Here is a 16666-nt window from a genome sequence, read left to right on the forward strand (position 1 = left end):
AACCACGGCAGGCACACGGGGGCCACTCTTCAAACGTCTGTGCGCTTCCCTTGTGCCCCGCCCTGGCACACAGCCGCCCCTGCGGAGCCGAGGGATCCCAGCCCGGCAGTCCTTCGTCAGCTGCTTCTGTTTGGTTGGCGGGGACAGCTGGGCCGACAGAGAAGCCCATTGTCTCTGTCCTCTGGGGCTCCATTGTTGGGGCCTCCTCCTGGGTTGCAGCCCCGCGGACACCCCCAGCTGTTCCTCTGGCCTGGCTCAGCTTCTCCCGGCGGTGGGGGTGCGGGTCGGGGACGAAGACGCATGCACCCTGAAGACGGTAATTAGGCCTGCTCTACAGAGGGAAACACAGGCTCTGGGAGCCTACATGCCTTCGCCGGAAGTGCTTGTCCCGGAGCTCCTGCAGACTGGGCCGGGGGTGGGCTCGGGTCGGAGAGGTCACGGGGCTCCTTAGGTCACAGGCGGCAGGGCCAGAGAAACTCCCTCGCCCCTACGTTTAACCCGCGGAAACAAGGGCCCAGAGAGCGCGGACGCCAGCCCAAGGTCACACAGCGAAGCCCCGGCACAGCCCGCCGGGAACCTAGCGTTTCTAACCCTCAGCCTCTCGCTGTTTCTGCCCAGCTTGGGGAGCGCTGGAACAGGACCTAGGGTGATCGCGCCCCTTCCGCGACGCCGGTGTGAAACCCGCTTGGCCCTCCCGCCAGGGGGCGGAGCTTCCAAGCCAGGCGGGATTCCACCGGGTATTTGCCTGCGGAGGCGGGACTTCGGGCTTGATGGGCGTTGGGGGTGGCCTCCCGGCGGGCGGGCCCTCTGTGACGCCGATACTGGCGGGGCGGGCCAAGTCGGCCAGAGCTCCGCCCCCAGAGGACGCGACTAAGCCCGGGGGCGTGTCCTGGGCTGGTCCCACCCGCGCCCCGCCCCGCCCCGCCCGGTCGCGGAGCCGCGGCCAGCGCTGGGAGGGCCGGCCCCGGGATGTGAGTGCCGCGGGGTGAGGGCGGGGGTGGGACGCCCAGGCCAACCCCAGGGGCTCCCAGGGGTCCCGGTGGGCGGGCGCGCTAGGGCGAGGGCGGGGACGGCCGGGCGGGCGCGCCAGGTGAAGGCCTAGGTTTGCGGGTGAGGGACGCTCGGGACGGGTACTTCCAGGCCCTCTCGGCGCGCCAGACCAGCCCCGCGCCCCTGTTCGGTGGTCCAAGGGACGCGCGCCGGCCCCGGGCCCGGGCCCAGACCCGAAGCGGTCGGGCGACGTGCGCGGGTCTGACGTCTGCGCTGCCCAGCCCCCTGGCTGCGCGGACGCCCCCACGGAGGCAGCCACGGGGGCGGATTTCTGTCTCTGAGTGACGACTGCCAGGGTGTGATGGGAAGGGTCAGCCGCGCAGCGGGGCCAGGGGACCCCTGACCCCCGCCCTGGCTCCGGTTGGGTCCCGATTTGCGTTTCTGAGCGCTTGCTGTGCTCGGCTCCTCAGCTGCATTCTCTGAGTCCTCACAACAGCCACACATTTTGCAGCCGAAGCCTTGTGCCACACAGCTGTGGGGGCAGTTATTACAGTGCAGAGGTGATGCGCGGAGGCCTTGCAGCCAGGCACACCTGAGTGCACGCCCGCTTCTCCACAGACCTGCACTGTGACCTTGGGCACACCTGGTCTGCTCTCTAAGCCTCTGGTGCGATTGTGGTGCCTACCCCCAGGGCTGCTGTGAGGACCGGATTGGAATTGGGTTCAGGAAAAGACAACCAGTGTAAGCAGCTGTTGTTGAGCGGCCCTTGTCTGTGGCTGAGGGGCTAGTGGTGCTGGACAAAGGCTGGTGGGTCAGTACAGGCGGGCTCGGGAGGGAGCTGCTTTCTGCTGAGGCTGTCCCAGCTGTGCGTCTGTCCTTTTCCACACGGTAGGCTACACACAACCCAGCTGTACCAGCATGTGCCAGAGACACGCTGGCCAATCGTGTACTCGCCGCGCTACAACATCACCTTCATGGGCCTGGAGAAGCTGCATCCCTTTGATGCCGGAAAATGGGGCAAAGTGATCAATTTCCTAAAAGGTATGGAAGGCCCCCCTTGGACTATCATCTGCTTCCTCTAACCCACCTGTCCTCTCCGTCCTCATCCCCAACATAAGCCTCAGGCTCTCCCATCTTCAGTTTCAGCCCTCGGACTGCCTTCCAACCATGCTTCCGCCCAAAAGGATTTTTTTAACAGATTCCTAAGCATGATATGATGTCCCTGGCTCAGACTCTCCTTGGCTCCCCATGCTGTGGACCTAAGTCCCGCTTCTGCCCAAGAGGCCTAGTGGAAAGGCAGCTGATTACTGATGGGCACAGGGAAGGTGAAGCTTGGAGGAGTCCATTCCCTAAGATTCAGAGAGTCAGGAGGTAGAGCACCTCCACTGCACCTCCCTTGATTACAGATGGGGGAAATTGGGGCCCAGAAAGATTAGGAAACGTGCACACAGTCACACAGTGACTAAGAGGCGGAGTTGGATTTGGAATTCAGGGCTCCAGGCTCCCCACCTTTAGGGCTCATCCCCCTAAGCAAAATGATGCTTCAAAGAGCACATCATTTTAACTGTGGTTTGTAATCAAGGGGCCTGATTTAGCTGGGAAATTCACTTAAACTTGTTTTAAAAGGAAACATTATGTCATCAAAATGGGAAAAGGCAGTTTCACTTGCCATAAATAGGTCATGGTAAAAAAAATAAATGGAATGAAAACAACAGTATAATTTAATCCAGGCTGGTTACTATTGCCTGCAGGCTGTGAGACTGATTGGTGGTTTGAACGGAAGATGAGCAAAGCACAGGCAGGTGTTGCGAGGCCATGCCTCACTGAGCCTCCTGTGATATCATCAGAAGGTGGAGGGAGGCCGGGTGCAGTGGCTGATGCCTGTAATCCCAGCACTCTGGGAGGCCAAGGCTAGGGGATCACTTGAGGCCAGGAGTTTGAGACAAGCTTGGACAACATAGCAAGACCCTGTCTCTACAAAATAAAAATAAAAAAACTTGGCTGGGATAGTCCTAGCTACTTGAAATGCTGAGGCAGGAGGATCACTTGAGCCCAGAAGTTCGAGTTTGTAGTGAGCTATGGTTGTGCCACTGCACTCCAGCCTGGGCTACAGAGCAAGACCTTGTCTCACATTTATTTATTTGTTTATTTATTTATTGAGACAGGGTCTCACTCCCATCACCCAGGCTGGAGTGCAGTGGTGGAATCAAGGCTCATTGCCGCCTCAACCTCCCTGGCTTAAGTGATCCTCCTACCTCAGTTTTTGATATTTTGTAACATGAGGTCTCACTATGTTGTCTAGGCTAGTCTTGAACTCCTGGGCTTAAGCAATCCACCTACCTCAACCTCCCAAAGTGCTGGGATTACAGGCGTGAGCCCCTACACCTAGCCAAGACCCTGTCTCTTTAAAGGAATTAAAAAAAAAAGAAAAGGGAAAAAAAGGTGGAGGGAGAATTCCTAAGAAGAGTTTTTCTCACTCTGAGGGTCAACATCCCTGACCCTTGTGTCACCTGCTCCTGAAGGTTGTCTGGCACACCTGAGCCCTCCTTGTGACTATTAGTGGTTTGGGAAACATGGGGATCGCTGTGTGTACAATGTTCAATGCTCCTTGGCCAGAGGGACTGGCCACTGTCCACAATGGCTGTGGAGGCTGCCCCTTCTCAGAAGGCCCAGAAGCCAGCAGTGCCCACCTACCCCTGGGGCAGGGGCTGCCACAGGCCAAGTCTGCAGCCTGCGGGAGGGTCTGGGGCTGGCCCTGGCCTTGAGGTCAGTGGGGAAGCAGGGTGCTCCCTCTGTGGTTTCAGAAGAGAAGCTTCTGTCTGACAGCATGCTGGTGGAGGCGCGGGAGGCCTCGGAGGAGGACCTGCTGGTGGTGCACACGAGGCGCTATCTTAATGAGCTCAAGGTACAGGATGTCGGGCCTGGGGGGCTGCGGGCCTGGGGCAGGGGGCTGCTGGCCAGGAGTGTCCAGAGGCAGGAGGCGGCTCAGCCTGGGGAAGCACAGTCCCACAGGGCACCCGTTCATGTCCCTAGTGTTCGGGAAACATGGGAGTCTGTGGTCCCCAAGAGGAGAGAGGTCATAAAAAGGCAGACCTCAGTTTGGGCCAGGCCACTCTGAGGGTGGTGACCTCCCCTTCTCCAGGGCATATGAAAGCCTTCATAGGATTTTAGGCTCTACATTATGACTTTCAAGCTGTGCTCTGTCGACAGGCCTCAGAGACCCCAGCCCCTGTCCTCCTCCAACCATAGCTCTTTCACTTTGGCCTATTTTGTTTGTTTGTTCATTTATTTTTTGTTTTTGTTTTTGAAATGGAGTCTCACTGTGTTGCCCAGGCTGGAGTGCAGTGACGTGATCTCAGCTCCTCCACCTCCCGGGTTCAAGCAGTTCTCCTGCCTCACCCTCCTGAGTGAGTAGCTGGGATTACAGGCGTGTGCCACCACGCCTGGCAATTTTTTTTGTATTTTATTAGAAATATGGTTTTGCCATGTTGGCCAAGCTGGTCTTGAACTCCTGACCTCAGGTGATCTGCCCATCTTGGCTTCCCAAAGTGCCAGGATTACAGGCGTGAACCACTGCACCCACCCGATTTTTTATATTGGGCTGAAGTTTAAGACTCTGATCTAAGTACCTCTGCTAAAGATTTGTTGAAATTGTTGCTCTAAGGCCGGGCGCGGTGGCTCACGCCTGTAATCCCAGCACTTTGGGAGGCCGAGGCGGGCGGATCACAAGGTCAGGAGATCGAGACCACGGTGAAACCCCGTCTCTACTAAAAATACAAAAAATTAGCCGGGCGCGGTTGTGGGCGCCTGTAGTCCCAGCTACTCGGGAGGCTGAGGCAGGAGAATGGCGTGAACCCGGGAGGCGGAGCTTGCAGTGAGCCGAGATCGCGCCACTGCACTCCAGCCTGGGCGACAGAGCGAGACTCTGTCTCAAAAAAAAAAAAAAAAAAAAGAAATTGTTGCTCTAAAAACTAATTTGAAACCCTCAGGGCTCAGCAGAGAACAGAAACAAGTGGGAGGGCTGGTGGTAGAGTCTGGGGTGAACTGGAGAATTCCTGCCCCTTCCCAAGGGGCTGCTACTGAGCTCCACTGTGGACCCGGCATGGCCAGAGCACCTGGTCTTCAAAGAGAAGCCAGGAATCCAGATTATTAAGTGACATTTCCTGATTTTTTTTTTTTTTTTTTTTTTTTTTTGAGACAGAGTCTCACTGTTGTTGCCCAGGCTGGAGTGCAGTGGCACAATCTCAGCTCACTGTAACCTCTGCCTCCTGGGTTCAAATGATTTTCCTGCCTCAGCCTCCCGAGTAGCTGGAATTACAGGTGTGAGCCACCACACCTGGCTCTGATTTCTTAATGTGGCACTCATTATAAGATTGTAAAAGCCCACCTGTAGACTGAACTGGGCACACTGACTGCCTGCTTGTGACCTCTTTCCAGGGGAGGACACAGCTCCCATTAGTGGCTGAAGTTCTGAGGGCTGAGGCATTCAGTTCAGTGCTCTTTGTGGGAACAGAGGGGAGGTTGGGGCAGGGGCTTGCATTGGAATGTGGTGCTGCCAGCCTGCCCTGCGGTCAGGGATGCCTCAGGTTATCTGCCCCAAGAGTGTGGGAGCCCCGACCCCCAGGCTCCCTGGCTGGGCTCACCTTAGACTCAGAGCGACAGTGGATGCCTGAGGCCAGCAGGCCTCTCTGCTCCACAGGTGGAAAAGCCTAGGTCCAGAAAGAGACTGTGCTCGCTCAAGGTCACCTGGGAAGTTGGCCGGGCCTAGGGGAGACCCCTGGACGGTCATCCAGTCCAGTCTTCGAGGTTCCCAGTCAGGGCTGCTGCCTCCCTGCTTTCCAACCCCAGCCTGAGCTGTGAGAATTCTAGATAGGGCCACGACAGTGTGAACGCATGAAAGATTACCAGGAAGAGGTTGAAACCTGGCTTCTAGGAGAGAGAGGGGTGTGAGGCCTTGGCAGGAAGCCCAGTGCTTGGCTGCCCTGGTTTCCTGGGGCCCAGGCATGCGTGGTCACAGTCCGCAGCCTAGGGCTGGGCCAGGAGGACATGCCTGCCAGAGTCCCGTGGGTGAGGGGAAGGCAGGGACAGAAGGCGCTCAGCTGGGGCAGGGAGAAACCAAAACAGAATGGGGCCAGGGTATGAGTGAATCAGGCTGGGGGCGGGGGCCTAGGCTCCAGGGTCCCACCCATTTGAGGGGCCTTCAGGGGAACTGTGTAGGGCAGGCCGCATGCCTGGCCTTGGTCCCCCAAAAGCCTGAAAGCAGCTTACTATGTGATATATAATAATACAAAATAGCTGGGTGTAGTGGCATGCACTTGTAGTCCTAGCTACTTGGGAGCCTGAGGCAGGAGACCTTGAGCCCAGGAGTTTGAAGCTGTAGTGAGCTATGATTATACCACTGCACTCCAGCTGGTATGACAGAGTGAGACTGTCTCTTAAAATAAAACAATAAAAGTATTAACAGGTAGAGTCCCAAGTAGAAAACTGAGGTCGAGGGTAGGAGGAGAATTCAGATATGTCCACTGAGAAAGTTAACCAAGATGGTGATCCAGCTGCATATTTGGCTTGGAGCTCCCTGGCAGCCAGAGCAAAAGGAGAAACATAATGGTTTCTATAGCACCTATTAAGATGAAGAAGTAGGCCGGGTGCAGTGACTCACGCCTATAATCCCAGCACTTTGGGAGGCCGAGGTGGGGAGATCCACCTGAAGTCGGGAGTTGGAGATCAGTCTGACCAACATGGAGAAACCCTGTCTCTACTAAAAATACAGAATTAGCCAGGCATGGTAGCATATGCCTGTAATCCCAGCTACTCGGGAGGCTGAGGCAGGAGAAGCACTTGAATCTGGGAGGCAGAGGTTGCAGTGAGCCGAGATCGCACTACTGCACTCCAGCTTGGGCAACAAGAGCAAAACTCTGTCTCAAAAAAAAAAAAAAAAAAAAAAAAAAGATGAAGAAGTAGTCATTCAACACGTCTGTATTGAGTGCCAACTGTGTGCTGAGTACAGAGAGTATAAGACAGCAAGGCTCCCTGTCACCATGGATTTGCATTTGAGTTGTGGAAGATTAAAATTAAAGAAGTGACCACCCAAGAGCATTTCAGAGAGCACCAAGGGCTGTGAAGAAAGTGAAAAATAGAGGGTAATTGGGTGGTCAGGGAGGGTCTCCCAGAGGAGGTAATGTTTGAGTTGAGACTAAAACAAAGGAGCAGGTGATACTCATGTAGAGCCTTTTTTTTTTTTGAGACTGAATCTCACTTTGTCGCCCAGGCTGGAGAACAGTGGTGTGATCTTGGCTCACAGCAACCTCTGCCTCCTGCTTCAAGTGATTCTCCTACCTCAGCCTCCCAAGTAGCTAGGATTACAGGCACCTGCCACCACACACAGCTAATTTTTGCATTTTTAGTAGAGATGGAGTTTTACCATGTTGGCCAGGCTGGTCTTGAACTCCTGACCTCAAGCAATCCATCCGCCTCGGCCTCACCGAGTGCTGGGATTACAGGTGTAAGCCACCACTCCTGGCCCTCGTGTATAGCTTTGAAGGAAAAATGTTTCAGAATCCCAGGCCTGGAGGGTGGAGGGGACTTGATCTCCCAAAGGGGAGAAGAATGCTTGGGAGGCTGGATGGAAGGGAATAAAACATTGTACTTGTACATGGCACAGTCAGGGAGGCCAGAGCCCCAGGCCACATAAGTCTTGCAGGCCGTGGGAGGGGTGTACATTTTGTTCCAGGGACCTTGGACAGTCACAAGAGGGTTTTCAGCAGGAGGGTGATATGGTGTGACATGCCCTTGCTGCCCAGGTGGGACCCAAGCCCATTTCAGACATCATCTGGCAGCTAGGGCTGCAGCTCAGGAACATCTCCCACCTCCCCGCAGACGTCTGCAATGTTTCTTTTCTCCTTCCTCTGCTGTGGGTGTCCAGAGAGTACCCTGGAGAGTCCTGCAGGTTTCTCAGGCTGCTTTTTCCTGGTCATTCTGTGTGTACTGTGTAACATCCACCCTCTCCCCTGCCTCATCCCATTCTGCCCTCATCCCCTACCTAGGGCTCATGCCTGACTCTGTGCTGGTGTGGCCTTTGATACTTAATAAACAGGGCACTGAAGGAGAAGCAGGAGCTTGATGTTTGCAAGATGTCAATTCAGGGAAACCTATGTTTATCAAGCTCCTACTGTGTGCAAGGTCCAGGGTTGGCCCCTCTGAGGGTGGCGGTTGAGCTCCCCAACACCCCAGCACTGGGCTCTTGCCTTTGGTTGATTCTTGGGTGACAGTTTGCCATGGAGTGTGGGTTAGTGCCGGACAGCATCTGACATCTTGCCCCTGTGCACTCTGCACTGGACGGTGCTCAGGACACATGGATCCAGCAAGTGCTCAGAGGGCACCCCTCTGTGATCTAGGTGCTGCAGGGATGGGGTGGAGCAACAGACAAGATCCCTTTTCTGGTGGAGCTGGCATTTAGGTGAGAGAGTCAGATAATAAATGTAATAATTAAGTAATGAGATAATATGTTAGATGGTGCTAAGTGTCGTGAAGAAAGGAAGGGACAGCAGGAAAGAGGGTGGGGAGAGCTGGTGAGAGGGTGGCAGTTTTAAACCAGTGTCAGGAAAGGGCGTACTACCGTGATCACAGGTGACATGTAATCAGACAGGAAGGGAGTGAGGGAGTGGGTGATGTGGTCATCCGGGGAAGGGCATTCCAAGCAGAAGGAACAGCAAGTGCAAAGATCCCAGGGCAGAACTATCTCCCATGAGTTCTAGTATAGTGTGGAGAGGCAACACAGACCATAGCTCCATGGAGCACCTGGAGGGACCCTGGAGAGTCTCTACGGGAATGAGCTCCTCTTGGTCTCCAACTCTCTTTCTCTTCTTCTTCCCTGAGAGGGGCTCCTCTCTCCTTTTAAAAAAAAAAGTTTTTTTTTTAATTGTGGTAAAATTTACATAATAAAATTAGCCATTAACCACTTTAAAGTGTACAGTTCAGTGGTGTTTAGTCCATTCACAAAGTGGTGCAACCATCATCTCTAGTCCCAAACATTTTCATCACTCCAAAAGGAAATGCTGTGTCCTTTAAACAGTTGCTCCCCATTTATTCCCCCAAGTCCCCTTGGTGATCACTCACCTGCATTCTGTCTATGGATTTGCCTATCCTGGATATTTCATATAAATGGAGTCATACAGTATATGACCTTTTGTGTCTGGCTTATCTCACTAAGCACAGCGTTTTCAAGGTTCATCTGTGTTGTGTTGTAGCATGTATCAGTACTTCATTCCTTTTCACAGCTGAATGATATTCCATTGTAAAACACTACATTTTGGGCCGGGCACGGTGGCTCAAGCCTGTAATCCCAGCACTTTGGGAGGCCGAGATGGGCGGATCACGAGGTCAGGAGATCGAGACCATCCTGGCTAACACGATGAAACCCCGTCTCTACTAAAAAATACAAAAAACTAGCCGGGCGAGGTGGCGGGCACCTGTAGTCCCAGCTATTTGGGAGGCTGAGGCAGGAGAATGGCGTGAACCCGGGAGGAGCTTGCAGTGAGCTGAGATCCGGCCACTGCACTCCAGCCTGGGCGACAGAGCGAGACTCCGTCTCAAAAAAAAAAAATAAAATAAAAATAAAAAACACTACATTTTGTTCATCCCTTCATTAGTTTATAGGCCTTTTGGCTATTGTGAGTAGTGTTGCTGTGGACATGTGCATACGTGTATTTATTAGAATACCTGTTTTCAGTTATTTGGGGTATACACCTAGGAGTAGAATTACTGGGTCACATGGTAATTCTGTTTAATTTTCTGAAGAACCGCCAAGGTGATCTCCACAGGGGCTGCACCATTTCCATCAGTAATGTGCCAGGGTCCCAGTCTTCTGGTGTTTTTTTTTTGTTTGTTTGTTCTGTTTTGTTTTTTTTCCCCAGTGTGGCCATCTTACTGGATGTGTAGTGGTATCTCATGGTTTTAATTTGTATTTCCCTAATGGCTAATTAACACTGAGGATCTTTTCTTTTTTTTTTTTTTTTTTTTTTTTTTGAGACGGAGTCTCGCTCTGTAGCCCAGCCTGGAGTGCAGTGGCCGGATCTCGGCTCACTGCAAGCTCCGCCTCCCGGGTTTACGCCATTCTCCTGCCTCAGCCTCCCGAGTAGCTGGGACTACAGACGCTCGCCACCTCGCCCGGCTATTTTTTTGTATTTTTTTACTAGAGACGGGGTTTCACCGGGTTAGCCAGGATGGTCTCGATCTCCTGACCTCGTGATCCGCCCGTCTCGGCCTCCCAAAGTGCTGGGATTACAGGCTTGAGCCACCGCGCCCGGCCCACTGAGGATCTTTTCATGTGCTGGTTGGCTATTTGTATATCTCATTTGGAGAAATGTTTATTCAAGTCCTTTGCCCATTTTTAAAATTGGCTTGCCTTTTCGTTGAGTTGTAGGGTTCTTTATATATTCTGGATATTATATAATTTGTTAATAACTCCTCCCATTCTGTGGGTTGTCTTTTTTTGATAATGTCATTTGATGCACAAAAAATTTTAATTTTGCTGAAGTCCAATTTATCTTTTTTTTTTCTTTTATTCCTTTTCTTTTGGTGTCATATCTAAGAATCCATTGCCAAACCCAAGGTCATGAAGGTTTACCCCATGTGTTTTCTTCTAAGAGTTTTATAGTTTTCACTTATATTTAGGCCTTGATAAATTTTGAGTTAATTTTTGTGTATGTGTGAGGCCAGTCCAACTTCATTGTTTTGTACTCAGATATCTAGTTCTCCCAGCACCATTTGTTAGGCTGCTTTTCCCCCATTGAATGGTCTTGGTACCTTTGTAGAAAGTCAACTGGCCATAGATGTATGGATTTATTTCTGGACGACTCTCAATTCTATTCATTTTTTTGGTTTGTTTGTTTAAGAAAGGGTTGCACTCTCTCGACAGCCCAGGCTGGAGTGCAGTGGCTCCACCTCGGCTCACTGCAACCTCCATCTCCTGGATTCAAGCGATTCTCCCATCTCAGCCTCCCAGGTAGCTGGGACTACAGGCGTGTGCCACCATGCCTGGCTAATTTTGTGTTTCTTGGTAGAGATGGAGTTTCACCATGTTGGCTAGGCTGGTCCTGAATTCCTGACCTCAAGTGATCTGCTCACCTCAGCCTCTCAGAGTACTGGGATTACAGGCATGTGTGAGCCACTGTGCCCAGCCAATTCTATTCATTTGATCTATATGTCTGTTCAATACCACACTATTTTGGTATTCTTACTGTGGCTTACTGTGGTTATTGTGGCTTTGGAGCAAATTTTGAAATTTGTAATTGTGAGGCCTCCAACTTTGTTCTTTTCTCTCTCTCTTTCTCTCTTTCTTTCTCTCTCTCTTTCTTTCTCTCTCTCTCTCTCTCTCTTTCTTTCTTTCTTTCTTTCTTTCTTTCTTTCTTTCTTTCTTTCTTTCTTTCTTTCTTTCTTTCTTTCTTATTTTTGAGATGGAGTCTCACTTTGTCACCTATGCTGGAGTGCAGTGGTGCAATCTCGGCTCACTGCAACCTCCACCTTCTGGTTTCAAGTGATTCTCCTGCCTCAGACTCCTGAGTAGTGGGATTACAGGCACCCGGCACCACGCCCAGCTAATTTTTCTATTTTTAGTAGAGATGAGGTTTCACCACGTTGGTCAGGCTGGTCTCGAACTCCTAACCTCGTGATCTGTCCACCTCTGCCTCTGCCTCCCAAAGTGCTGGGATTACAGGCGTGAGCCACTGTGCCTGGCCAACTTTGTTCTTTTTCAAGATGGTTTTGGCTATTTGAGGTCCTTTGAGATTCCATGTGAATTATAGCATCAACTTCCATTTTTTGCAAAAAAGGCCATTGGGGTTTTGATAGGAATTGCATTGAGTAAATTGCTTTGGGGAGTTTTGCCATCTTGACAGTAATCAGTCTTTCAATCCGTGAACATGGGATGTCTTTCCATTTATGTATGTCTTTAATTTTTTTCAGCAATGTTTTGTAGCTTTCAATGGACAAATCTTGCACCTCTTGGTTAAATCTATTCCCATGCATTTTATTCTTTTTGATGTTATTATAAATGAAATTGTTTCAATTTCCTTTTAAGATTGTTCATTGCTAGGATATACAACTGATTTTTGTGTGTTGATCTTGTATTCTACAACTTTGCTGAATTTGTTTCTTAGCTTTTTTTTTTAGATGGAGTCTCACTGTGTCACCAGGCTGGAGTGCAGTGGCATGATCTCGGCTCACTGTAACCTCCGCCTTCCCAGTTCAAGCGATTCTCCTGCCTCAGCCTCCCGAGTAGCTGGGACTGCAGGTGCACGCCACCACGCCCAGCTAATTTTTGTATTTTTAGTAGAGACAGGGTTTCACCATGTTGGCCAGGATGGTCTTGATCTCTTGACCTCATGATCCACCCACCTCAGCCTCCCACCTCCCAAAGTGCTGGTATTACAGGCATGAGCCACTGTGCCTGGCCTGTTTCTCAGCTTTAATAGTTGTGTGTGTGTGTGTGTGTGTGTGTGTGTGTGTATTCTTTAGGATCTTCTATATGTAACATCATACTGTCCATGAAGAGAGGTAGCTTTCTTTCCAATTTGGATGACTTTTATTACTTTTTCTTGCCTAATTCCTCTGATCGGAACTTCCAGTGCTATGTTAAATAGCAGTAATGGAGCAGGCATCCTTGTCTTATTCCTGATCTTAGACAGAGGGCTTTCCATCTTTTACGGTTGAATATAATGTCAGCTGCGGGGTTAAATTTTTTAATGCCTTTTTTCATGTTGAGGGAGTTTCCTTCTGTTCCTAGTTTCTTGAGTGATTTTATCACAAAAGGCTGTTGAATTTTGTCAAAGGCTTTTTGTGCATCAACTGAGAGATCGTGTTTTCCCCTTCTCTGCTTTTGCTCCCCTTCTACTGGTAGAAAGGACCCACCTAAAGCAAACAGTGGGGGCCCTAGGAGGGTTGCAGCCTAGCTCTTCTCTGAGAGCGGTTCTTGATTTGAACCTCTGAGGGTAGGGGGTCCGCCTGAGGAAACCACGTGTCTGGAAGGTGGAGGCTTGTGGAGCTGAGTGGATGGGGCAGCAGGTACCAGAGGTGTGGCCAGCCCCAGTCATGTCCTGCTCTCTGTGGGGTCCCTCAGAGGCTGACGTGTTACGGGGGCCCTGATAGCTGGCCACATGCAGGCCATGCCCTTTGGCGGGTGGTGGCATCAGTCTGGGGCAGACCTCTCATGCTCACATAGTGTGCTCATTCACCCAGCACTGCCTTAGGTCGGATTCCCTAGGATGGTGGCTCTCAAACCCAAGCAAGTATCCGAAACACCTGGAGGGCTTGTTCCAGAAGACGGCTGGACCCCTCCCAGAGTTTTTGATCCAGGTTGTCTTGGGTAGAGACTGGGAATCTGCATTTCTAACACATTCTCAAGTGCTATGATGCTGCTGGTCTGAGAACCACATCCCTGGAAGCAGAGTCTGAGATGGTGCAGGCGATTTCAGATGAAATCTGCAAGAGGCATAGGCAGTGTGGAGCGGGCAGAGTGAGCAGCTAGGTACAGATGTGGGTTTGGAGATGTGGCCTCAGCTTGATTCCACGGAGAGCTCTGGGGTGTGACTGTCACCACAGGGTTGCCCTGCCCAGAAGCATGTGGCCTGGCTGTTACAGGCCCTTGTCAGTCATGGCTCTCCCGGGATGGTGCAGGTGAGGTGGCCTCCATCAGGAGAAGGGCTCTGGTGCACCAGCCAGAAAAGAGAATCAATGGCATGCATGGCCAGCACCTACTGTGTGCCAGGCGTGGCCTCCGCACTGTCTGCACAGCAGTAAGCAGACGCATGCTGTCCTCTTGGAGCTGGCATCCTTTTGAGGGAGATAGATACTAATCAGGACAGTCTGTAGCCTCAGGGAGAAAAGTGCTATCTGGGAAGACGAAGCCAAGGTGTGGGCTCCAGGGGTCCCTGGGTGGGGGTATGTTATGTTATGTTATGTTATGTTATGTTATGTTATGTTATGTTATGTTATGTTATGTTATGGAGACAGAGTTTCACTCTGTCACCCAGGCTGGAGTGCAGTGGCGCGATCTCGTCTCACTGCAACCTCCGCCCCCCAGTTCAAGCGATTCTCCTGCCTGAGCCTCCTGAGTAGTTGGGACTACAGGAAACCACCACCATGCCTGGCTAATTTTTGTGTTTTTAATGGAGTCCAGATTTCACCATGTTGGCCAGGCTGGTCACGAACTCTGGACCTCAATTGATCCACCTGCCTCAGCCTCCCAAAGTGCTGGGATTATAGGCGTAAGCCACCAAGCCTGGCTGGGTGGGGGCATTTTAGATTAAATGGCGAGGATAGGCCTCTCTGACTGGTTTCCACCTCTAAGTCCTCATCCAAAGCCTTATTTTATAGATGAGACAGAGGCACAGAGAAGTGAAGTCTAAATTCACATACCCAGTGGCAGAACCCAGCCTTGGACCGGTTTGACTCTGGGGAACTTCTGGGCCTGTCCACACCAGTCCTAGCCTCACCCACAGTGCCCTTGCCCAGGGCGAGACTATCAGGGAGCCCGACCTGCTGGCAGATCTGGGCAGTCCCACCGCAGCCTGCTGCACGTCCCAGATAAGGTATCTGTCAGCAGCGCTGCACCCCCCACCCGCCCCATCCACAGCTCCCTCCAGGGCTATTCCTGGAAGTGTTGGTCAGAAAGTGAATCTCCAGATGTCACCTGGTGGTGCCCTGAGCTCCTCCTACCTGCCACCTCCTCTGACCATACAGACCCTGCTCTAGCCCAGGCCCTCTTCCCTCTCCTCCCCTCACCCAGGGCCCCGCCACTAGTCCACCCCATCCGCTCTGTTTATTTCTCACCTTGGCCACTGATGGGTGGTTTTTCCTAGAGCAGTGCTGCCCTGTGGAACCTTCTGCAATGATAGAAATGCTCAGACCTGCTCTGTGCAGTCCAGTCGCCACTGGCCACACATGGCTCTTGAAATATGGAGAGTGTAACTGAGGAACAAAACTTGAATTTTAAAAATTTCGATGAATTTACAATCATTCGTAAGTAGCCACCTGTGGTTGGCAGCCAGTGGATTGGATGGTGCTCAGGTCTAGGGTGTTGGTAACCACATCACTGCCTTGTGCAGAAACCACTGCTGCACCAGGAGAAGGCCCAAGTGCCAGCCTCCTCTTCACTGCCGGAAACCTGCTGCTCCGCCGAGGGGCTCATCTCCCAGGAACGTTGGCACAGCAAACACACATGCTTTCTCCTGTGGGGGCTGGTCCCGCTGGCCAAGTCCCACGCATGCTCCTGGGTGGCTGCACCTGGTCCCTGGACCAGGTCAGGCCCAGTCTGTGGAGGATACCAAGGAACCTCTTTGAGGTTCTCAAGTGTGTCCCATACCACTGCAGTTTTGCAGAAGGTTAGTGTGTGTGACTTAAAAAGCAAAGAGGGCAGGCAGACTTCCTGACATCTCGGGGGAGCAAAGTTAGAATGGATTATTTGCCGCAGAACTTCTCAGAGCCTTTAGCATGCTAGGGTGCGCTGCGAATCTCCAGGAGGCAGGTGGCATAAGCTGGTGCTTCCCAAAAGACTTGCCAGTGGGTGCTTCCCAAACGACTTGCCGGTGGAAGCCTTCTTGAGGAGCGCTGTGCAAGACCCGTGGCTGTGGAGCACATGAGAGAATGCCTTTCTCGTGGTTGGTGTCCATGCTGGGCTCTTGGCTGCATTGTCTTCCAGTCTCTGTCCGCTGCTGGCTTCCCAGGGAGGGAGGGAGGCTGTGACTCCATGTGCTCCTTCAGCAGCTCGTTTGTTTGCTCACTCATTCATGGAAAACCGTGATTCCATGTCGGCCACATGTGGGACCTGTGCTGGGCAGTGGGATGAGTGTGGTGAACAAGAGGAGCTGATGACCTCGGGCAGGGACCTTCCTTCTCTGGGTCTGTCCCGCATCACACATGCATGCACACACACACGGACATACCTGTGCACACATGTATACACAACACACATGCACACACACACACTCATGGGTGTGTCCTGCAACTGTTCAGCTGTGCTGGTCCCAGCTCTTACACTCTCACCCCTTCCCAGGCCCTGCGATGCCTCCATGTTACAGCCAGAGGGCCTGGGCTTGTGGAAGTGGTGCCCCATGGGCACCTCTCCTTCCCGATCATGAGTGGGACCCTGCTCACTGGCTTCTCTACCAGAGTAAGGGAGTGATGCCAGCTTCCCCTGCCTTCAGCTGCCCTTACAGGCCTAGGCCGGTGGCCACGGGCATTTCCCAGCAGCCTGGTGCCTGGCACCCCTAGGACCATGACAGGAGGCCTCCCCTGGTGGCCAGGGCCTAAGCCATGAGGCCCCTCCTGGGGCCTGACCTAGGGTGTGTCCTGCCTCTTGTCCGGCCCCAAGCGGCCTGGCTACAGCACCTCCTGGCCCTCTGAGGTTTGTCCCCACTCTGCCATCACACCATCCCTAGCCACCCTCTCCCTCCCTGCTGCCTGCTCTCTGTCATTGAACATGCTCATGTTTCTCTCATCCTAAAACTCCTCCTCCTGGTTGGTGAACGCAATGGCCACACTTCCCACTTTCCTCTCATGGAATGTCTCCCCAGCTTTGGTGCCTCCCTCTACCCGCTCCTCCCAGCCACCCTCTCTCCACCTGGCCTCCTGAGCACTGCGCCTCAGGTCTTTCCACGCCTCACCCTGTCCCAGGGAAGCC

General features: G+C 52.5%; 1 protein-coding gene across 27 annotated transcripts in view; it reads left to right on the forward strand.

Annotated features, from left to right (window-relative positions):
* The window catches only part of HDAC11 (histone deacetylase 11), a 28261-nt gene continuing 11595 nt past the window's right edge, over positions 1-16666 (forward strand). For 8 of the 27 annotated variants that reach the window (XM_077989904.1, XM_077989905.1, XM_077989927.1 and 5 more), the window contains exons 1-3: positions 928-971; positions 1883-2031; positions 3795-3895. In XM_077989904.1, coding sequence (XP_077846030.1) covers positions 970-971; positions 1883-2031; positions 3795-3895 — 252 coding nt within the window. In that variant the 5' untranslated portion in view covers positions 928-969. 27 annotated transcript variants of the gene reach the window in all.

The sequence above is a fragment of the Macaca mulatta genome, chromosome 2 (genome assembly GCF_049350105.2).
Source record: "Macaca mulatta isolate MMU2019108-1 chromosome 2, T2T-MMU8v2.0, whole genome shotgun sequence".
Lineage (NCBI taxonomy): Eukaryota > Metazoa > Chordata > Mammalia > Primates > Cercopithecidae > Macaca > Macaca mulatta.